At 39.5% G+C, this 23,245-nt stretch overlaps 1 protein-coding gene across 1 annotated transcript; it reads left to right on the top strand.

The window, feature by feature from the left end:
• Positions 1 to 956: 956 nt before the first annotated feature.
• Positions 957 to 21,452, top strand: HELLS (helicase, lymphoid specific). Its single transcript, XM_042862699.1, has 22 exons — positions 957 to 1,023; positions 1,099 to 1,214; positions 3,104 to 3,226; positions 4,560 to 4,619; positions 5,640 to 5,676; positions 5,769 to 5,833; positions 6,282 to 6,323; positions 6,703 to 6,927; positions 8,171 to 8,353; positions 8,646 to 8,789; positions 9,342 to 9,538; positions 10,248 to 10,344; positions 11,004 to 11,165; positions 11,630 to 11,772; positions 12,888 to 13,026; positions 14,174 to 14,257; positions 14,349 to 14,468; positions 15,803 to 15,919; positions 16,534 to 16,693; positions 19,712 to 19,808; positions 20,023 to 20,099; positions 20,916 to 21,452. The coding sequence occupies exons 1-22, from the start codon at positions 993 to 995 to the stop codon at positions 21,011 to 21,013; spliced, it is 2,517 nt and encodes an 838-aa protein (XP_042718633.1). The 5' UTR covers positions 957 to 992; the 3' UTR covers positions 21,014 to 21,452.
• Positions 21,453 to 23,245: the final 1,793 nt, after the last annotated feature.

Genomic DNA, 23,245 nt, shown 5'->3' with positions numbered 1-23,245 from the left:
ATTGGTGTTAAGAAGCTCCTCAAGGCTGCATTCTGTTACCACAGTGTCAATAAAATAACTTTACTAGGGGTCAGTAACATTCTTCCCTGCTAATGTTCCCTCAAGTGAATGCAGAACCACTCTGTGCCAGCCTCCAAACTGAGTGTTGCAAAACAGAATTGCTTTTCCATAAACCACATTACAACATCCAGAACCAGCCTCTAAGGCTTTGGGAATGAGAGGAATGCCATCCACCCCGGCTGTTACCAGACTTGGTTGTCCTTCTGCTACTCCCCCATCTCTCCCTTGCCCCGACTCTTTTTAAAGCCAGGATTCCGTGTCCTCATGATGTGGAGCTCAAAGCAGTGACCTACTGGACAGGCAGGCGGGAGCAATTACTAGTGTGGCTGTTTGTATGGACCTGAGGGGATGGTGTAAGCCCAGGGTTATTTTGACAGCTGGTGCTATTGGGGTCACGCTGAAGTGTTTGTGTTCTCAGCTCCAGAAATATTTACTTTAACACAGGCAATGTTTTGGGAAAGGCAGTTTTCCTTCACTCGAGTGATTCCAGCCCTCTTTCATCTTTTAAGCGTTCCTCTGCCCTCTGGTGGCACAGAAGCACTCAAGGCTCTTGTACTGATGGCGGTGCCCTCACTACGCAGGTGCAGATCCACAACACCGGGTGCCAGGGCCGCACCTCTCGGGACAGACGGAAACGGGAAGACGAAGCCCGCTGACCGCAGACCGCGAGGTCCCTGGAACGGGGCGGGGAAACGGGCATCACCTGACAGGTCCCAACAGGACTTCCATTCGGGCCCGCCAGAGGTGGGCTGAGCCGTCTCGCGAGACAGACGCCTTTTCTCGCGAGACTCAGGCAGCGCGCGGTTTTTGGTCTCGCGAGGCGGGTGGCGCGTGGCGGCGGGCGGCCCGCGCGGGAGCACGGCGTTGGCTGCGCGCGGGAAGGCGGTAGGCGTGTGGCGGCTGCGCTGCGTACCGCGGTGCTGCTCGGCGCCATGCCGGCCCAGAACGTGGCGAGCGGCAGCGGTGAGCGTCGGGCCGCGGACGGGAGCGATCGGAGGGCCGAGCCCGGGGGTAACCGCGCGCGCGCGGTCGTTGCAGAGCCGCCGGGAGCCGAGATGGGGGAACAGGAGGTGGTGATCACGCCGGCCATGGTGGCCGAAGAGGAGCAACTGGAGGCGGCGGGGCTGGAGAAGGAGCGGCAGATGCTGGAGAAGGTGAGGGGGGGGCTGGGCGGCTGCCGGGCACGGGGGGTTCGTGCTGCTGGCACCGGTGTTGGTCGTGGCACTGGTCTGAGTGCTCCGCTTGGCTCTTGCCTTCGGGAAACGCGTCCTAAAGAGCTTCGCATCCCCACCTCTCGAGGCATAGCCGTTCCTGTGCTTCGTTTCCCCCTTGCTATGTATGTTTTCAAGTGCTGATATTAAGGCTGCTCGGGGCATGTTGGAGCAGAGGAGGTGGCTCGCATTGTTAATCCCTGGCATGCGCGCGTCTTGGGGGGCAGCTGATGTTCTTCGGCTTCTGGGTTTTTGGAGGTTTCTTTGTCACTTTTGTGGACCCCGTGCCAGGTGAGTTGCGCAGCAAAGGAGGCACTTGTTCTTTCTATGGGCTGATGGTAAAATACTGCTATGTAAGTATGTGAGAATGTAGCGTGATGAAAAGCAAGCATTGTGCATTTGGCCTAGTCAGTATAACGGGTATAAAGCCCAGCTTTGTTGTTGGTTTGGATGGAGTCAAAGGACAAAGCGATGCCTATTCTGGAGAAATCATAAGCGTTTGTTATTGTTTGTCGTCTTTGGGTTTTCTGTTTTTCCCTTGAAGTTGGTCAAGGGAAGCGTTCGTCAAAAGAAGCAATTAGTGGGAATAAACAATTCAACTCCTGAAAAAAAAAAAAAAGAAAAAAAAAGTATTAGCAATTCACTGAACGAAATAGCTTAATTTTACTTGCGTTATCTCTTGGCCTAGCCATCAAGGGTCGGTCCTCCTGGGCTCAGGTACTTCCATTTGAAGGAGAGCAGAAGCAAATAAAAACTTTATGGAGAATCACAGGAAAGCCATCTAACCTCCAAATGACACGTGGAAATGGATCTTCCTCTCGTTAAAGAGCAGAGTGATTACTGCTTTGTGATTTGGAGTACCGTTTTTGGAAAATTAAAGGCAACATTTCTACCAGAGCTTTTTTGTCTTGCGGTTTGCCCTATCAGTCAGCTAATATCTGTAAATAGACTACTTGTTAGTCCATTTAGTTCCAGAAAATTCCCTTGTTTTGGTGTCCTAGTGTGCCCCCCCCCCCCCCCCGTGTTCCTTTTGAAGGCTGTGGCATAGATAAGGATCTCCCGAAGCTCTGCTACTTGCCTTCCCTTTGGTTTCTCTTGGAGATGCTAATTGAGACATTTTCGTGTGTTTGACATCTCAATGTAACAAGCAGTTTAGGGTGAATGCTTTTTTTACTTTTTGGAGGAGGTCTTGACCTCGGTTTTAAAGATGTCTTGCAGGCTTCTAATTGCAGTATGGAATAAATTCAACAAGTGTCACTTTCAAAAGAGAGTGGCAGTTCAAGCGCATGTATTTTAAAAGCAAAGCAAAATAAGTTACTGCTTTCATACTGCAAATTCACTTGGCCACTCTAAATTAAGCATTAATGGTTTAGGCATTAATAATTAGGCTGTTTAAATAGCTTGCTGATGTACTTTTGTGCCTATGGCTTGGGAAACAGTTTGCTGAATTTTGCGAAGTTATTTTTTTCTGCCAGGTTTTGTGAGCTGTGAATAAACTTAGATGACCTTGCTCTAAATCTGTAAACTGAAAATTAGACACCTTTGAGGCCTTGAATGCTTTGTCCTGCTGCTCTGAAAGCAGATAGACTCAGAGCTCTGTTTACATATGGGAGCAAATCCAACCCTCAATTACATTAATCTGTGAGCACTTTGTAGAGAGAGAGAAATGTGGATTGGCACACCCACAAATTGTGGATGTGTTATGACTGAAAGAGAATGCTTGTGTGTTTATGAGACAAATGCAATTAACCTGTAAGAGAATCCTTCATTGTCTTAAAAGCATTGCATCTGAAGCATGTATAAATAGGTGATGATGTCTCTGTGTTGGCCAGGCTCGCAGTACTTGGGACAGGGAGTCAAGTGAAATGCGCTATAAGAGGCTTCAACACCTGCTTGAAAAAAGCAACATTTATTCCAAGTTCTTGCTAACTAAAATGGAGCAGCAGCAACTGGAGGTAGGTGTGTTCTTGTCTACAAACGGGATTCCTAAGATGAGCTGCCATCTGTTTGGTTTTCCTGCCATCTAGCATTTTGAACTAAGGTGAAAATAATGTATAAATCTACAGAAGGTATTGCTCAAGGATGAGGTGGTGCTTTACACTGTATTCTGAGTTTGTCCTTAAAATATAGAAATAAATCGGGCTGAAAAGTGGTCAGACACAATGTAAAGGGTAGCACTGATGTCTTTAAAATCCTTCTGTTAGGAAGAGGAAGTCAGTATTTCAAATAAGAAACAAAGTTTTAAGGAAGCTAGAAAACCTGTAAGGAGGATTTAAAAACAAACAAACAAAACAACAACAACAAAGACTCAACCAGTAGGAATTGTGTGGCCTATTTGTGTTGTTTACTGATGGCTGAGGATGAGGCCTGTTTTCAGGATGCTAATGTGAGACAAATGTATAAATTACAGTGATCTGAGACCAAGCTGTTACCAATCAAACTTCCATAAAATTATTTGATGCTTTTGGTTTTTTTAATCTATGGGCTGCTAAGTTCACACATGGCCTTGTCTCGACTCTATTAACTGACCCTGTATGTACAAACTTGTGGGAGTTTGAGCTTTAGAGAAAGGAGAAATCTCAGGAGAGGATGCAGGTTAATGACTGCTCAGAGAAGTGGCACTGGCAAGCTGCTGAAAGCTCCTTTCTAAAATAATTCTCTAGCTTTTCCTGTCAGTTTGGATTCATGTTTACAGCATTGATAGAGTGCCTTTTTCAATATTAAATCTTTTGTTACTTCGTTTTATATTTACCAAGGTTCTATTATTTTTTTTTTCCCAGGGTCCTTTTGCTTTCAGCAAGTAAAAATAGTAGATGATGTAAAAAAAATCTTAGATTCATCAAGATATGAACGCAATTATTCTTTAAAGGCATTTTAGGATACTTAGGTTGCTTTCTGTTCCACAATGAGCACGAGTAGTAACATGTAAAAGTTGAAGAGGAGCTGTGTATATTGAATACTTAATGTAGGAAATGGAATCTCTTGAAGGAGTTTGTAATTGGGAATATCTTTGGAGTCTTGTTAAATTACTGTATTTGAAAGTGTTTAGAGTAGTGACTGACAGACCACTCAGAGCAGTTGCACTTTCTCACCTAAGTTTTATTTCATGATTTTTTATTTTTTTTTTAAACAATGTCACTGTCAGAATAGAAGCTTGTAGTGAGACTGCAAAGACAAGTCTGTATGGTACACAGAAATCTGGATTACCGATGGAATTTGCATCTGTTATTTCTACAATGGATAGGTCTCTTGTAGGTGTTATTTAAGAAGTATCTCTGTCTTTTTTAGGAACAAAAAAGGAAAGAGAAGTTAGAAAAAAAGAGGGAGATGATGTTAAAATCTGCCAAGGTAAGACTAGATAGCTATTTTATGTAACTGTCCTGTATTTAAAGTCTGTCAAACTGCCATATCAATTTTGATCTTCTAGTCAAGGTAAAGAAGTTAGACTTGCCCAGTATTTAACTTGAAGATATGTCTATTTATAGAAACTTTTGATGAGAAAAGATTTATTGAATGATTTTGCTGGGCCCTGTCCTGTTCAATGTCTTTATCGATGACCTGGATGAGGGCATTGAATGTACCCTCAGTAAGTTTGCAGGTGACATCAAAATGGCAGGAAGTGTCCATCTGCTTGGGGGATGGAAGGCCCTACAGGGGGACCTGGACAGGCTGGATGGCTGGGCTGAGGCCCATGGGTCAGCCTCTTCTCCTGCATCACTTACGATAGGACAAGAAGGAATGGCCTCAAGTTGTGCCAGGGGAGATTCAGGTTGGACATAGGGAAATAATTCTCCACGAGTAGTAAGGCACTGGAATGGGCTGCCCAGGGATGGAATTGCCATTCCTGGAAGTGTTCAGGAAACATTTAGATGTTGTACTGAGGGACATGGTTTAGTGGAAAATATTGATGACGGGTGGACAGTTGGAGTACGTGACTTTAGAGGACTTTACCAAACCTGGTGATTCCATGATTCTATTATACCATGGTTTTTAGCTATGTGTGTTTGTTTTTTTTTTTTTTAGGTAAAACTGTTCTAAACTGTGCTTAAAAAAATCACATAGTATAGACTGTCTTACTAAGGAGACATTTTGGCTAAATTTTATTAAAGGCAATGGTATGGGTTTGCCTTGAAAGCTGGTATTTTTTTAAGCAATGATTCAATGATTACTTTTCTTAGTCAACCGAGAGCCTAAGTGCTGGCACACGAAAGCAAGGATGAAAAAGACTGGTGCTTAACTGCCTTTGCTACTTTTTTTTATAGTAAACGTGCTTCAAAAAGCTTTCAAAAATAATGGTTTGAGTCTGATGACATATTCTTCATTTGTGTTGAGATAGATCATGAAACTCTTCCTGTGTTTGTTTTCTAGACTCAAAGTCCAGCTGATGGAAAAGAAGAGAAATCAGGTAATGTATTAGACTTTGTTTTTTGTCAGTACCGGTGTTTTTAGTTCCCTCAACATTTACTCTGTTGTATAAACTCAAATCTTATGTTATAGCTACAAAAAAGAAGAGAGGGAGAGATGACGGAACATACAACATTTCAGAAATCATGTCCAAAGAGGTAGGCCACATCTGTAAATGGACTTGTTTGAACTCTTGTAGCACAAATTTTAAGTAATGTCACAATCACTGTATGACATCAGTATTTTGTTGCAGTGCATCCTTATACGTTGTCATCAGACTGACTAACAGACAACAGTAGTCTGTAAGATATTTCTTTATTTTAGCAAAGATCTACTTAACAGGCAAACCTATAGAATCAAAATACTTTTCTTAACACCTTTGGAGAGGTGAGGTGAGAAGGGAATACATCTTCCTATTGAATTTCCAGTTACCTCTTGTAATTGAAATATGTTTGCTGATGCATGGCCTTCTTTAGAGTCAATTATGAAGTATGAAAATTTGTTTCAAGTATGTCCAGATTCTTAAAAGATCTTCGGGGGTACAAATTTATGTGCTTTTGAATCTGAAAGGCTACAAAAGTATAAGGTTTTTTTCTTCTTTTCCAGGAAATCTTATCAGTGGCAAAAAAAAGTAAAGTGGAAAATCAGGTACGTTGGCAGATGTTAGAACAGTTTAAACATTTAGAGCCCAAAAGGAAAGAGGGAGGGCTTTCTAAATTTTTCCTGTAAATAAATCTGCTAACTGTTGAAGACCTGAGCTATCACTGCTCCAAAGCAGTAAAGAATACTGCCTATAAGGTATTGAAATTTTGCATGAATACATCTGTTTTTATGGCATTAATCCTCAAAATAAATTCTAGTCTTCAGTTGACAGTTACTCAAAATAAATCTGTGTCAGGCGCTGTTTTGCTTCAGTACGCTATAACAGACTGGTGTAGATTTACCAGAGTTTTGATAGAAATATGTCTTAGCTGGGCTTTATTAACACATTCCATTTGTCACATGTTCCTTGAACATTCCTTTATAGGATGAAAGCTCTGCTGGCAACCTGTGTCCAGAAGACCTGCAGAAAAATGGGGACTCAAATAGTGTCATTAAGGATAGGTTGTGTCAAGCTGTACGACACAGTGCCAAGCAATTCCTTGATCCAGTGCGGAAATTTAATGGACAACCAGTGCCTTTTCAGCAGCCAAAGATTTTTACTGGAGGTGTAATGAGGTGGTATCAAGTGGAAGGCATGGAGTGGCTAAGGGTATGGAGCAACTGTTTACAAAAGTGCATCTCTTGCTGACTGGGGACTGAAACAGAGGGAAGGAGAAACAAGTCTGATTATAGTCAATACGGGGAAGATAAGAAGGAGAATTCCTTGTTTTTTGGGTTTTTTTTTTTTTTTTTTTGATGATACAAGAATCTGGTGTTATTAAGTTGTTAATACTGTTGATATGAATTTAAAGGGTGGGGAGGATATGTGGATTTGTTAAGATTTCATTAGGCTTTATTTTTTGGTGTTCTCCATCTATGTTGTTGTTCAACTGCTTTTTCGGCCTCCCCTTCAAAGTGCTTTATGACAGTATATTCATACTTAACTTGAGGGGCAATCTTGCTGGTTTTCCTCTCTCAAGGACATGAGTAGCCCAGGTCTTTAGACTCAACTGCCTTGCAGGCCTGACACAGGTGACAGTTTTCAATTCTCTCTGCATTCTGAACACTTTACTAGTAGTATTAACATAGTGTTTTAAAAATGTTTTGTCTTTAACATTTGAAATCAAAAGTGGGAGAAACGTGCTATAAGCAAAAAATGCCCCTGTATTTATTTTCTCCCAGGTTTTCGTTGCAAGCCAAATGAGGATGACTTTGCTTTCTCATTGTCAGATCAAGATAGAACTTTCTGCTGCTGATCTCATTTTTCTCCTCGGTTTTCTTCAATTCTTCCAACAAATGTGTATCCTGTTCTAGTAGGCTTTGACTCATCTCTCAAGTGATTGCCTCTAGACTAACTTGTCTGGAGGAATAAACAGCTTCCAATGTTGGACCCTCACTTATAACTTTCTTCATGAATAGTAGATAGAACAGTTAAAAGGCACTTCTGTGTCTTCCTTTCTATTCTGTTGTGAGAGGTTCTCTTTCAGTTTTTAAGATAGACAGTGTTTGCATGAAACTTCTGCAAAAGCTGCATTGGTCAGGTACTCTACTATGCTGAAAGTCTTCCTGTAGAAGCTGCTTTAAAAGATAAAACTGTTTTGTTGTGGGGTTGTTGTTGTTGTTTTGGTTTTTTTTTTTTTGCCTCCTAGTCAGACATTTAATAGACTCAAAGCACATAAATGCCAGACTTTAATATATAGGTTTACAGGATGCTATTACCACAGAGAAATTTTACTCATCTGATGTGCTTAGTAGAGAATTTCCACTAAGAATTTCCAAATTCCTACAAACGTCTGTTGTTCCTAAGACTTGATGGTTATTCTGTGCTTATATGTCTTTCTTTGTGTGTGCAGATGCTTTGGGAAAATGGTATCAATGGTATTTTAGCTGATGAGATGGGGTTGGGAAAGACAATCCAGTGCATTGCAACAATAGCTCTCATGGTGGAGAGAGGAGTCCCTGGTCCCTTCTTAGTATGTGGTCCTTTGTCCACGCTTCCAAACTGGATGTCTGAATTCAAGAGATTTACTCCAGAGGTAAAAGAAATGAAGGTTTCTCTTTTTTTATTTTATTTTTTTTTTAATTTGGATTTGAAAGAGCAAAATTCTGAATCCTTACTGTAATTCTTAGCCATGAAACTTCATACAGAACATCAGTTGAATTGTGGTTGTTTACATGGTTACTACTATGTAACTGTGTACTATGCTGTGGTTTGCTATGTATTTACAGCCACCTTATAAGCAAGTTAATTATCATTACTATCTCTGTTTGGGCTTACAGCTTTAAATGAGCTTAATTCACCTGATTTCTAAGTCTTTATTTCTTCAGATTCCACTCATGCTGTATCATGGAGCTCAGCAGGAACGTCGTAAACTGGTTCGTAAAATTCACGGGCGACAAGGATCACTGAAAATCCATCCTGTGGTCATTACTTCTTTTGAAATCGCAATGCGGGACAGAAATGCCTTGCAGGTACTTCTTTTCTCACAGAAATCTGATGACAGGTGGAGTGTCTCATCAATAATGGCAGTGCTTTTGAATATACATCTAACAGAACAAAAAAACCTCGTGTGTGCTGCCTGTACAGTGTCGTACTATAGCAGCTATGTTGGCATTCAGTTCTGCCATCATCTGTTTCATTGCTGACTGGATTTTTTTTTATACTTAAGAAGTACTTCAAATAGAATGCTATCCAAAACATGAAGTAAGCAGATAATTACAGCATTTACAGCTGCAGTTTATGTATTGCAACTTCCTTTTATTACCTCTGTGTAGACGACGGAGAGTAGAGACTTGGATGTAGAAATGTTATGATTTTAATATTGGAATGATTAGTTTGGTGATGAGAGCTTGTAATTTCAATGTAATCACCAAAGCTTCCTGTATGTGTTCACTGTGAAGCATTAATTGTTTGGATTCTGCTGTTCAAGTCTGGCAAAATTGAAACAACACCAAATGCTGATCGTTGGCACATTTTGATAGAGTAAGCTAAGATTTACTGAAATGTCCTTTCTTCTTGTGTAGAGCTGCTTCTGGAAGTATCTGATAGTAGATGAAGGTCATAGGATTAAAAATATGAACTGTCGTCTTATCAGAGAACTGAAACGGTTTAATGCAGACAACAAACTGCTGTTGACTGGTACCCCCTTACAGAACAACTTGGCAGAGCTTTGGTCATTGCTTAACTTCTTGTTGCCGGATGTTTTTGATGATTTGAAAAGGTAGGTTGCAATTTGGTAGTAAGAACTTCTTCCTTTTGTTCTGTTTGGGCATTAATCTGACTCTTTAATTATTAACCTTGTATCAGCATTTAAAGAGCTCTTTGGTGCTGTGGTTGTAATTTGATATAATTATCTGATGGTAGAGGCTTTGAAATGTGTATTGCTTTCACGGTTGTAGTTTTGGAAAGGAAAGAAGTAATTGTCAATTCCCATTGATAGTAGAAACTCAATTCTGAACTAAATCGTGAGCTTTGGGGGAAACAGAGAGATGGCTTCTAATCATAAGGTTTTGGTACTGCCTGAGATTGTGTGAGCTGTTGGAGATGGCTGTGTGAGACAGGCAGACATGAAACCCATGGGAGACTGATGCTTTTCTGGAGCAGCGTGGGGAGGTCAGGAACAATGCCAAAACAGTCTTGAATCTGACTGAACTTGGAAAATACTATAGACTATAGTGAGAATAACAACATAGTGAAATTCTAGCTTAGACAACTTTTTTACTTGTCAGTTTTAAAAACTTTAGCATCCAAACTGACAGGTATGTATCAGAAACATTATTACCTGTTCATCCTCTGTGTGTGATGGGTACTAGTGCCTTGTTTTTCTTAAGTCATCAAAGTTTGGAAAACTTCAAAGTACACAATGAAGAAGAGTAATAGCTATGAAGAAAACTATTCCTTTTTTTTTTTCTTTTGCTTTGTTTTTGTAGCTTTGAATCGTGGTTTGATATCACCAGTATTACAGAAACTGCTGAAGATATTATTGCTAAAGAAAAGGAGCAAAACATCTTGCATATGCTGCATCAGGTTTTCACTTTTATTCTTTATATTGTTTTTTCATGATTTATTTCAGATGTTGGCCAAAATCTTGTTAGTGGAGGCAACTTATGGGTGTAAGATTCTTATTGTGGCACCTCTGGTCTTTCATTGACTTTTTTTTTTCCCCTCCTGTATTTACAGCATTTATAACTGCTGAAAGGAACAACATACTGTTGGTAATGCTTAGTTTTAGTTTTTGGAACCGAACTGAATTTAGTTAAAATTAATTGCAGTTGCTTGCTTTGATTTGCCTAAAGATTTGGTTGGTTTATTGATCTCGTGGAAAGGTAACCTTGAGGCAATTTATGCAACTCCAAGGTACTGAACAGAAAACCTTTTGACAAATTAGTTTTATGATTTGCCTGTCTTCAAAGGCAAAACTAAAGTAACACTCAAACTCTCTTTTTAAGAGGAAGAAAACTAAGTGCTTTACAGAACTGTTATTTTCCCCTTGTAAGCTGATGGTGGGAGGACCAGTAGCTGTCACTATGAAAAAATGAAATATAAATCTCTACATATTAAGTCCCTTAGTTTAAATTGTGAAAATAACGTTTTATTGCTAGATGTGTTCGTTTTGTTTTTGTTTTTTTTTTTTTAGCCAGCCCTGTTAAGAGCTCTAGTAATAGCACAACCTTTCAACGTTTCAGATTCTGACACCTTTTCTACTGAGAAGACTGAAATCTGATGTTGCTCTTGAGGTTCCTCCTAAACGAGAAGTTGTGGTGTACGCACCCCTAGCAAAGAAGCAAGAAACGTTCTATACTGCCATTGTAAATCGCACCATTCGGAATCTACTTGGAAATAATGAGGTATCTGTTGATTTGGGAACGTGCTTACCTGTTTATAGTTGGTGAGCAAAACCACATTGACATTGCTTCATTACTAGCATAACTAAAAACCTTTTTTTGCCTTTTTGGGTCTGATTCTTTTGTTGCTGTTAGCCTCAGAACTGCTAATACGAATGTTAGTATGTTCTTGGTTACTTGTAGCTTAGCAGAAACAAAAAAAGTTTTCCTTGAACTGATAGGTTCTGCTGTCAAGTCAGCGAAGTATAAATGCAGTTTTTAAAAACCCCAGCACAAGCTCTTGAAACCTACAACTTAAATTTGGGCTTCTCTTTCTACTGAGTAAAATTTACAGCCCTGAATTCTAAGTGTGTTTTGATGGGGCATATTGGTGAGAACTCTGTTCAGGATTGAGAATTCTTGGATGAGCATGGTTTAAAATTCAGAAGCCTGTCTGCTGCTGTTGATGATGATGTTATTTCCTACAGGAAGAAGTAGTTGAATTGAGTCCAACAGGCCGACCAAAGCGCCGTAGTCGAAAACTGGTGGATTATTGTGAGGAACACAATGGTTCACCTGATGACTTGGAAAAGTTGATCAACAGAACGCAAGAGGAAGTAGTAAAAGAGAGGTGCCTGCCATAAAAGAATATATTTTTGTTACACTGAGTATCTCTCTCTCAATTTGCCTCCAGAGCTTTGCTTATACATTTTTTTTTCTAGGTTTTACAAGCTTTGCAGTGTTACAGTGAACCTTTTGACCACAATGTTCAGTTATGTTTGTAGCTTTCATTGGCTCAAAGGCAGAGGACGTGCAATAGTCTTTGTGTGCTAATTACAATTAACTCCTGTGTTTTTTGCAGTTTCTCAGGAATACTTAGAGCAAAGTTCAGACTTAGACTGGAGTAAAAGGGGAAGTGGTTTCCTTGTTTGATTTTTCAAAAATAAATAGGCTTAAGCTGAGATCTGAAACTTGAATGGCTAGCGTGGTTCTTACTCTTATGGTGAGATACATTGTCATGAAAGCTTACTGGTGATTATGATGAGAGTCAAGGGCTGGGATTTGAGATAGACCTTGTCAAACTCAGGACTTGTCAGCTGTTAATAGCTTGAAATTAGTTGAAGTCCTTTGAGTACAAGGAAAGCTAGGATTGAGCTTAAATTTGGGCATTGAATCATATTTATTTTCTAGATTTCAGTCCAATGTACACTGATGTAACTGATTTAAATGTATGCTTTTGTTAGTTTTGTCACACTTGGATCCCTTACGTTGGATATAGCTCATAGATGTGGAAGAGCTAAATAGCTGCATTTGTGGTAGAATCCTGCAATGTGTAGATGGGGGCTGATATGAGATAGGCTGGGAGATGATATCTGGAAGTTTCTTTTGTTATGCAGGAAATCTAACTGCATGTTCCCAAAAGGGGCTTGTTTCTATTTCCTTTTCTGCTGGATAACTTGCACAAGCTGTTGTTTTCTCATTTCTGATTCCTGCTTATCACCCTTTAATATTTTAAACCAGTAATGACAAAACTCATGCCTTCAGTGCCAAATGTGGTGCTAAAAGAGGCTTTGTCTGATAATACTTTTATTAACTGTGAGAGATCTAACTCAGATTTAGAGGAAGTTTGAAGCAACATGTGAGCCTATTGCTTGATTTTTTTTTTTTATTTTTTATTTTTTTTTTTTGCAACATCTATAACACACAGTGACATTTTCTGTACTAATAAGATGACATCTTTTCAAGGCCAGTGATAGAAGTGAGCATGCCCATGGATTCAGAAGTGAACCTTAAACTACAGAATATTATGATGTTATTGAGGAAATGCTGTAATCACCCCTATCTTATAGAATACCCATTGGACCCTGCTACACAACAATTCAAGGTATGTATTTTAAAAAGATTAAGAAGGAAAATATTGTAGGCATCCAGAAGTGATGGATTCTGTACAGCCAGCAGTGCAGAACAACCTTTTCCATGTATTTATGTGTGCCTCCCCACTGAATTTCAGCAGTGTGAGAGAATAATCATTTGCTGCTTCATGCAGCTGTAATTGCAAAGCAACTCTGTCCCCTTTTAGTCTTCTGTAGTGTTTATTCTACATTATGGAGGCATTAGTAACCTGGCTTCCAGAAGACAGAATTGAAATGATACTGCCTTCTGTTTAGTTGAGCTGTTTTAGGATCTCCTTGAAAAGGCTTATTTTCAGAACTAAACATGCTCGTGCTGATGAGCTGTTTATTCATAATGTAAACTGTACATGTTACAAAAGGTGTGGTGGTAGTTTATAAGCGGGAGGTGCTATAGGAGTGGCAATTTCAACTGGATTGTCTGCTTAGAATATGGCATCCTGTCTGCCTCTCAAAAGGGAGAAAATTAAAAGGTAAATAGAGGCCATTTGGTAGTTAATCTAGACAAAGCAATTGATAATACAGGAAAGTATTAAGTAATTTGGGTTGAAAGAATCTTGATCAGCCGGAAGTTGCTTGCATGCTCTCAGTGTAGGTTTGTGCCCATGTGTGATAACAGATTTGAGCAAACAACCTAATGCTAACCTGTAGGAATTAAATAAAATTAAAAATGCAGGTGGCTTTATGCTTGCTTGTGGGACCTTAGCACCTGCAACTTGTTCAGCTGGTGCTTCCAGCAGGTGGAAGCCTTGTGCACTGATTTCCAGTGATAGAAGCTGGGAAAGAAACAGCAGTGCTTTTCCATGTGAGAAGTACAGGAACGATGAAGGTTTCTCCTTCTGGAAATGGGATGGAAGCAAATTCATTTTTTCCCAAAAATATTTGGACGTATGAAATGCTGGGGTTTGATTTAATTTGATCATGATTTAAATTATTCAACTTTGCAAAAATTAGTGTTGCTTCCTGTTTTACAGTTTTTACTTAAAAAGATGCTCAAGATTTTCAGTTAAAAACTTCCAGTTAGCTTTTGTTGGTGTTTCTGTGTGATAAAAATCTTGATCTCCTTTCTTCTAATATGCAACCCCCTCTTCTGCCTTTTTTTTTTTTTTTTTTTTTTTTAAGGTTGATGAAGATCTAGTGAAAAACTCAGGCAAGTTTCTTCTCTTGGACCGAATGCTTCCAGAATTGAAAAAGAGAGGACATAAGGTAAAACCTATTCCTTTTTTTTTTTTTTTTTTTAATGTAGTTGTCTCCTCGTGACCAAAAATGTTACTAAGGAGTCTTCCTCGTTATGCAGGTCTTGATGTTCTCACAAATGACTATGATGCTTGACATTTTGATGGATTACTGCTATTTGAGAGGCTTTAAGTTTAGCCGATTGGATGGGTCTATGTCCTATGCAGACAGAGAAGAAAATGTAAGTACCTGGACATGTCCCTTAATTTAATACTGTATTCTGCCTGTTAATGTGACATTGGGATAAAACTTGAACCAGAATTTAGTCTCTAATGGGCAAATGACATCTAACATTCTTGCTGCTGCTTAAGCAAGTTGAAGCTTATTTCTCTCTAGTCAAAAATGCCAGTCTGTTATGTATAGCTCAGCTAAGAATGAATAACCTCTGGGAATAAGGAGGTGAGTTAGCATGTTGCTGCATTTAGTAACATGTATCCAGAAAGGATGCCTTTAAAGGAAGAAAGCAATGCTCTCTTTGGAGGCACTCGGAAGTCAGCTTCTGCGTTATTCAAAGTGATTGGAAAGCTAAGAGGAATCTCCGTGTAGAAGGAAACTTGACTGTAGGTTGATTCTTCAGTAGAACAGGCAAACATCTTGGCTTGATTAGTTTCCCAAAGCATTTAAGCTGCATGAACAGCAATGACTGAAGGTGGCATGGCACTGGAACAGGCTGCCCAGGGGGGCTGTCCCTGAAGATAATCAAGATCCACTGTGATGTTCTCCTGCAAACCTATGCCAGGGAACCTGCTTTTCGGGGGATGGGGGCCTGAAATAGGTGATAGAGGTCTCTTCCAATTTCTATGATTTTGTGCATATGACTCAAGAGAACTGTGGAAGCAAAGGATAAATGCATCAAACTTTCAAGGGTGTCCAGTTTGCTTCTCTTCCTCGCCATTCCTGGTCTCAGTGCCTACCACAGTGTGTTGTGGGTGCAAAATGAGAGAACAAGTTTAACTGCTCTTATAAGACCTGACAGGAGCTGTGCTGACACTTAAGATCATCTTTACTTGAAAGCAGTCTAGATGCCAAGTAGGAGGTGAGAAAGTTATTCTTAGTTTTGAAAGAGGAGGAGGTAAACATAGGAGCTGAAGTAACAGTCAAGGCGGCATCAGAATTTCAGATTGCTGCTTTTGTCAGGAAGTGGAAATATTTTTAAGCTCTACCAGCTTTTGACTATGCTTGCCGTGGGGAATAAGGTATCTCTGAATGGTAGAATATGCGGAGATAAATTGGGATTGGGATGATGATTGGGACTATGACGCTACAGTCATATCTGTTCTGTGTTGGATAGCTCACTTGATAGAATCGGCAGGTAAGAAAATAATTGCTTTACTTCTTGGTCTCATCCTGCCCTGGATGCAGTTTTTAGATAAGCTTTATTCTGGACTCTGACACTACATGTTATACTCTTCGTTCATCTTTTTAAATTCCAGACATAGGTTGATCTTAAAGTAAAATATTGGCTATGTTGTGTTTGATCCCCCTGCTGTTTTCAGTAGCTGAATTCTCTTTCAGATGCATCAATTTAATAACGACCCTGAAGTATTCCTGTTCTTAGTGAGTACGAGAGCTGGAGGCCTGGGCATTAACTTAACTGCAGCAGATACAGTTATCATATACGATAGTGACTGGGTATGTGGATGGACTGTTTACTTCACAACGTCATAAAATGCTTTCTTTACTGCAGCTTTTGGTAAACGTTTAGTATGCTGTTATGGTGTAGACCACTTCTGTTGTTTTAGTGAAGTGTTTTTACATGATGACAGCATCATCTGTCTATGTAAATATGTTATATATTAAATATACTACCTAATTTGAAAATGTCTTAGCTTTCTGAGCACAATGTTAGAGCAGGTTTGCAAAACCAGCATGTTTGTCCCTGGGTTATACCAAAAGTAGGATTTTTTTTTTTTCTTTTTTACTTGTAGATGCACTGGTCTTTTTATTGTTTGCTGGAATGTAGCAACAATCTCAACTAAACTTTGGATACAGAATGTCTGTCTGAAAGGGCATGATGTAGATCACAGGCAGTCAAGCTAATTGAGTTACTCTGGCTGTGCAGCTACAACAGCAGGACTTGACATGGACAAGTTTAAGAACAAGTAGATGTGGAGTTCCATTATATCATAACTGCCCTGCACTGTTTGCTTCTAATATGACTCTGAGCTCACTGGTTAGAAATGCTGCTTGGGGAAGCATTAAAAAAGAAAGTTAATGCATCTAATATTACTTCCTTGTCTACTCAGAATCCCCAGTCAGACTTGCAGGCCCAAGACAGGTGTCACAGAATTGGCCAGACAAAACCAGTGGTTGTTTATCGCCTGGTGACAGCAAATACAATTGACCAGAAGATTGTGGAGAGAGCTGCTGCCAAAAGGAAACTAGAGAAGCTGATTATCCACAAAAGTTAGTATCTGTCTCTTCTGCCTTCGTGTGATCACATGTTTCTTAAACCTCAACAGATCTCTGCTGTGTTTTGATACTCAACAGTATTTTTTGTGTGAATAGTTTTATCCTTCCAATAAGTGGCCATATAATATCATTCTTTAGAATGTTCTTAGATGCATAGTAGATAACAAGTGAAGGGAAAGCACTTTTGCTTCTGCTGTTTCTGACGTTACTGTCTTACAACTGATAGGTAAGGAAAAAATAGGGGAGATGGGACAGTGAGCCTACCTGGAATAACTGGAAGTAAAAGCAGATAAGGGACTACAAGTATGGGGCTAATTTGGAGCTTATTGGCAAGATGGTCGTTTGTTCAACCCAAATGTTTTGGACTGTCAAGATAGAAAGTATGTATTGACTGTTGTATTAAATCAAATGATCCAGATTATACATGGAAAAGTAGACAAAATTATCGTATTGCTTGCAGTTTAGCTTATAATAGTGTTCTTCATTTGAACCTACTTTTCATTGTATGGAGCTTATCAGTAGGTTTTCCAGCTATGCTGGTGAACTTGCTTGAATAGCAAGCCTTCAATTAAATCTGGTAAAATGAGCAGTCTATAGAAATGTGGAAATTCCTGCTGAACTTTGTAGAAATTGCAAATCTTAAAGCTGTGAAATGATGGTGGCTGCTGTCTGCATCTATCGTCCTTAATTTAAGAATAATCTGTCATTATGACAATAGAGTAAGTCCTCTTTTTGGAGAAATTAGCCAGTGCTGAATGGAACAGCAGTCCTTGATTTCTTTTTAAATTTTTTATTTATTGTGTGTAATCACAGTGGTGATTTTTGTGATGTCCTCATCTAGCTGTTTATGCTCAAATATTTTTAGAAAATGATTGAGATGAATTTTCTCTTTTGCAATAAATTCCTATTTCTTAGGTGCTATAGGAATCTTTCAGTAGCTTTTTCTGTGTGCCGTATTTGGATGCTAGCTCAGTGTAGCATTTTCCAAATGCTAAGCTCATTTGAAAAAAATGTAATTCTTGTTGCAACTTCTGACAATAATTGGCCATATATTAAACTGTTGAATTTAAGAACTTCTCATAGTATACTAAAGACAAAACAAAAGAACAGAATGAACGCACTTCTGAGAAGATGTAAAGGCCCTGAAAAAGCACATCTGTAACTGCACACTGCACAGCACACTGCTTGTCACGCCTAAGCTGTGGATTGCCTTTGGGTTTGGATGACATTGGCTGATCTTCATTTGATAGTTCCATAGCCCTAGCTTTAGTCCTTTTGTCGCTGTGGTTTGGGGTTATTACCAGAGCTGCCATCTGGCATTTTCCAGAGGAGCTCTTTTAGATAAGAGAAAAATGTTTTATAATTATTTGATTGTTATCTGGCCTGAAGATGAGTCCAAAGTGGCAAGGCCAGCCCACAAAACACATTTAGATGACTGCCATGTATTGAATTAGCAGTGGGAACTAGGACTAGGCGATGTACAGGAAAGAAGCTGACTGGCAAGGGCATGTCTTCAGTTTTGCAGTAAGCTGAATATTTATCTTGTTGATTATAAGTAAGTGAAGCTTATCTAAATCCTGCAGCTTAAGTTGGGGTATCCCTGGCAGGAGCTGTGGATGTGTTCTGTAATTATAAAGGTGATATATTAAAGTAGCAGAAAAGTTGGTGAGTGGGTAAGGAAGGGATATCATAAAGCAGGCATGCTGAAGTCAGGCCCTTAGGTAGTGTCTGTTAAAGAATGTGTACAATACAAATGCAGAACCTTAAGAAGTGTAGCATCTTGCAAAGTCATGCTTTTGGTTGAGCTTAGCACCACATTGCAGTCTTTTCTTTCTGCTTTTTGTTGGAAATTGTACAAGAAACAGCACAACTTTAAATTAAATTATTTGATGTCGGACTAATATGGTGTGCATAAACTCTTATCAAACACGTGATGTAAAACAAGAGTGCCTTGTTTTTCTCTTACTATTACAGCCCAAGATCTCTACAGTGCAAATTCAAAGCCACATAGTTTGTGAAACTCTGAAAACTCCAAATGATTAAAAGGGAGAGGATGTATTGCTAATGATGCATGACCTGACCTGGGTCTTTTGAATCAGAGGGGGTGTTGATGGGGAAGAAAATCCTACAGCCCAGACCTTACTGGCGCTTGCAATCTGATTTGCACTTCAGAGAGAAACAGACAGGAGAATGGAGAATGGGGAGAGAGAGAGAGAGAGATGTGGAAATGTGTAGGGAGAAGTTCTGAAACTGAGACACAGGAAAGAACATCAGTGTGGGTGATGAAAGGGTATGATGAGGACTTGCTAATTAAATGGGTACATGCATTAATAAAAACTGAGGAGGCTTAGCACAGAACAGTAGGGGCTGTACGTTTTCTTGCAGTGTACAGACTGAATTTGGCTTCATCCATGCTTGGACTTAGGTAACAATCTTGTATAATTTCAGGATATTTTTGCTGACATCCACTCATTTGGTGTAATCTTAATCTCTTCAAGAATTCAGCTCTTGTCTGGTGTATTATTTTGTTGTCTATCCCTATAACTGAAGGATTTTTCTACAATGAAACCACTTATCTTTCATATATTTCCTGTCTTGTAGTGGTTAATGCTGCTTACTTTGTTTCAACTAGCTTACATTACAAAGGCAACAAACTTCAGCATCCACCATCTAACTTTATTTGCAATCTCTTTACTGTAAGTAGAACTAATGGCTTTTCTGTTCCGTGTGTGCGTGTGTGCATGTTGAATTGGTGTTTCAATCAGTCTTTCTGCATAGTGTAGGTAGAAAGTGGAAGACCTGCATGTAAACTTCGCACGCACCATTAATTTCTTTTGACTGGTTAGCCTATCAGCTTATGGTGTGCTTTACCTGAGGGCTGAAACAACTGAACATACCGTTAACTTTGCAAGAGATTTATTCCATCTGTGCATCCAGCATTGGTGTAACAACTCAAAGGATTTATTGTTTCTGTCTCTTAAAGTCTCTACTTAAAATTGTTCCTTTCTACAGATCAGTTTAAAGGTGGCAAATCTGGTTTAGCACAATCAAAGAGCTGCCTGGACCCTCAGGAATTAATAGAATTGCTGAAATCCAGAGATTATGAGAGGTATGCAGATTTAAATTTTTTTTGTTAACCATAATTCTATAAGTTACAGCTTGTGAGCAGCTGTCAGTACTTCTCTTGTCTTACAAAGTGTTATGTTGATCTTAAGAGTGAAAAGAATGTTGTAGGGGTTCTGCTGTATTGAGCACTGAGTTCTGTGCCACATTTACATGCTTTCTTTTTTTTTTTTTTTTTTTTTGTATTTCTTCCTCAACAGGGAGGTTAAAGGATCTAAAGAAAAAGTAATCAGTGATAAAGATCTTGAGTTACTCTTGGATAGAAGCGATCTTATTGGTAAGTCAAAATTCTCATCTATGTTAGACAATGAGTTCCTGGTTTTGTGTTGTTTTTTTTAATGAACTTTATATCTAGAAAACTGTTGCAGCTTCACTTCCCTATGATTGTGTTGTATATGTGAAGACATGCTTTTAGTCCTTTGCTGACATTGCCAGTAGGATCTGCTGAGGATGATTTAAGCAGAAGTATTCCAGAGAAATTCATTCGTGCGTAGTATTCCCTGAGCATAGTGTGAAGGAAAACCAGATGCTCTGCAAAGCAACTTTTCCTGCAAGTTGCTGAAATCGGTCAAAACGTAAATCATCCTCAGAAAAGGATTTCAGCAAATCAACTGGAAAATCATAACTGAAAATATAGTCTGACAGTGCTTTTTAAAATTATGTTGCACTTCCAGTGGATACCTGTGAATGCAAACATTAGGAAAGCCTAGACCATTGCATTTTAGAAAAGAATTTAGTGAAGCTCCTGAGAGAAGCTGTATAGTTTCTTGAATTCTGTTTTCTTCTACAGAAGATAGGACTTCAGAGAAAGATTCTAAAACTGCTCATTTCCCACTGTTTTTAGATATACAGTGGAGTTTTTTCTTAAAGCACACAAATGGAAAATATTTTCAAGCATGAACTTCAGTTGCTGACTGTTTAGGAAATAGCAGAATGATGTTCCTGATGATAGACTTGTTTTCCAAATGCAGATGAAAGAAATCCAGATGAAAGAAGAGTGCATTGAACTTTTTACTCTGCATTACTGTACTTGTAAAGAAAGGTTGCAAACAATTCACCTATCACTGTTGTGGGTTTTTTTTTTTTATTCTAGATCAAATGAAAACTTCTGAAACAAATAAAAAGGAAAAAATGGGTGTCTTCAAGGTCCTAGAAGAATCACCAGGTTCCAATGCAGAATGTGTCTTTTAAAAGTGCAGGTGGCCTGTAGTCTTATAGGACAAACATGGGACATCTGTAAGAGACCAGTTTCAGTCATTACACGGACTGATCCTTCACGCTAATTCTTTATGGCCATTTTTCAAACCCCTCTGTTCTTTCAGTGAAATTTCTGCGTTCTAAGGTGTAACATTTGATAGGTTCATGTTTGTAGCTTTGTTAGCCTATGATAAAGAATTGAAAAGACGAGCATTTCACGTTTTCAGTTAGCTTTTGTGTTCAGTGGTAAAAACTGGCCAAGTTGTGTAAAATCTTCCTGTGGAAGTCCTAAAACACTTTTTTATATGGTGTTGAATATGATTTTATTGGGAAGGGAAAGAACATGTTGCAAAGAACTGTTACCTCTTGGTTCTTGTCATTTTTTGTAATTTCTGCAAATTATTTTGATAAATAAATGTTTGGATTGTCTTAAGGGTTTCCTGGCTGGGGTTTATAAATAAGCACAGCTTGCATGATGTCCATTATTCTTTCTGCACTCGTGTAACCCAACTTCACACATATAAAAGAAATCCCAAGCTGCAGCCTTTTCTGGTGTAGAGGTCAGTTCTCTAGTGTCTGGCTTGTCAGCTTGCACAGCCAGCATGCCCCTTCAGAAGCACATAGGGGGAGCTATGGGGACTGGAAAGGGAAAATGGAGATTTCTGTCTAGGGAGTACATTCGGGGGAGAGTTTGAAACTTCAGTGAGTGCAGGTAAATAGATACATTATGCAAAATCCAAATCACTTGGAAGCTTGGTTTTATTCCACAGGTGACAGGAGTGGAAGTAGATAACAAAGCAGGCAAGGTATTTAATTTAGTCACTTTGTGAACATTTGTAGAAGACGTCTTCTATATAAAAACAGGTTCAGTGTCAAAGGAGTGTTACTTTCTTGCAGGTATGAAATTCTTGCTGTCCTTAGAGCAGTCTGTTACCTTGAGTTGGAGAAAGTCATTTTATATTAGTGGCAGATCCTTATGGAAGTATGGGTAAACAAAACTCTGTTAATGAGTAGACTGACTTTGACCTTTGCCTACTGAAAGCCTTGTCTTGCTTCTAATTCTTCCTAAAAAGGCGTAGACTAGCATTAATGCTGAGGGTAGCGTAAGTGAATGAGAGTTGCTGTTCAGTAATGTGTTAGTGAGAGAGATTTGCTTTGTAGAGCTATGGTTCAAACAAATCAACCCACTTTCAGAAGGTGAAAACAGTGCAAGTTTTGCACTTACTGCTATAGTTGAATGTAATGCTTGTTGGTTAAAGCAAACAGTATCTTCTTGTCATGACCTTGCATTTCTTAATCCTCCAGTGAAGGGTAGTTTTCTTACTTGTTATCCCTCTGAACTATGAAAGGACAGTCCTCCCTGAACTTCACAGAAGGCCAGAGTTTGTGCACTTAATGTCTAAAAGCAAAGTTGGAGGCCTTTTCTGGTGTTTTGGAAAGTGGCCTCATTTTTCACAGGTGCAGAAGTAGATTTGGGACTGAGAATGTAAGGATTCTTAGGCAAGGGTGGGGGCTGATTAAGGCTAACAGTTTTAAATTGTTTTGGAGGAAGTAATGACCACCAGCAGGAAAACTGCTTTAGCTTGATGGACAAATGCTTGAAACATAGACTTGGAAGCTGTGCTCCTTGTCACATGCTGCGCCTAAACACACTCAGCTATTGTTCCTCCACTGAAGTGGTGGGGGAATGCTGGAGTTGTTAAGACCAAATGCAGGGGCAGAGGGTTGGGACCTCAGTACACTTCTCAGTATGGTGTGTCCATATGCAGAATTTAGGCCATGTCCATGAGGAGCAGCAAGGCACAAGCACCACCTGCTGCACCAGGAGAAAGGGCAGTGGCAGGGAGAGGACATAACCAAAATCCCAAGTAAGTCTGTGTTAAAAGTGAGTCTGCTTTGAGCCAAGCTGCACACCCATGTGAGCCAGGCCCTCTTTGGGAGGATGCTTGCTGAAACTGCCCTCACTCTCTTCAACTGGATGAGTGAAAGTTTCTTATTTCAAACTTAGTTTTTTTTATCCTTCCTGAGTAGGCAGTTGAGCATTGTTGTGGACTTGACCCCACTTTTCCTCGTTTCTCATTGTTAACAAGCCTCAGATGCCAATTGCTAAACTCAAGGGGAATTTGTCAATTACAGTCAAAACTGCAGTTGCCAAATACTCTTTGCTTTGTAAAAAGCTAATGTGTTCCTTTTTTTTCAGTAAGCTGCAACAGTCAGAGCAAAGTC

The sequence above is a fragment of the Lagopus leucura genome, unplaced genomic scaffold (genome assembly GCF_019238085.1).
Source record: "Lagopus leucura isolate 7727_CA_CO unplaced genomic scaffold, USGS_WTPT01 Super-Scaffold_739, whole genome shotgun sequence".
Taxonomy (NCBI): Eukaryota; Metazoa; Chordata; class Aves; order Galliformes; family Phasianidae; genus Lagopus; species Lagopus leucura.
This window is presented reverse-complemented; position numbering and strand designations above follow the sequence as displayed.

Coding starts and splice junctions, on each gene's coding strand:
- HELLS (XM_042862699.1), top strand. CDS start 993: ATGCCGGCCCAGAACGTGGCGAGCGGCAGCG. Junction 4,620..5,639: donor TGATGTTAAAATCTGCCAAG/GTAAGACTAGAT, acceptor TTTGTTTTCTAG/ACTCAAAGTCCAGCTGATGG. Junction 6,928..8,170: donor AAGGCATGGAGTGGCTAAGG/GTATGGAGCAAC, acceptor TTGTGTGTGCAG/ATGCTTTGGGAAAATGGTAT.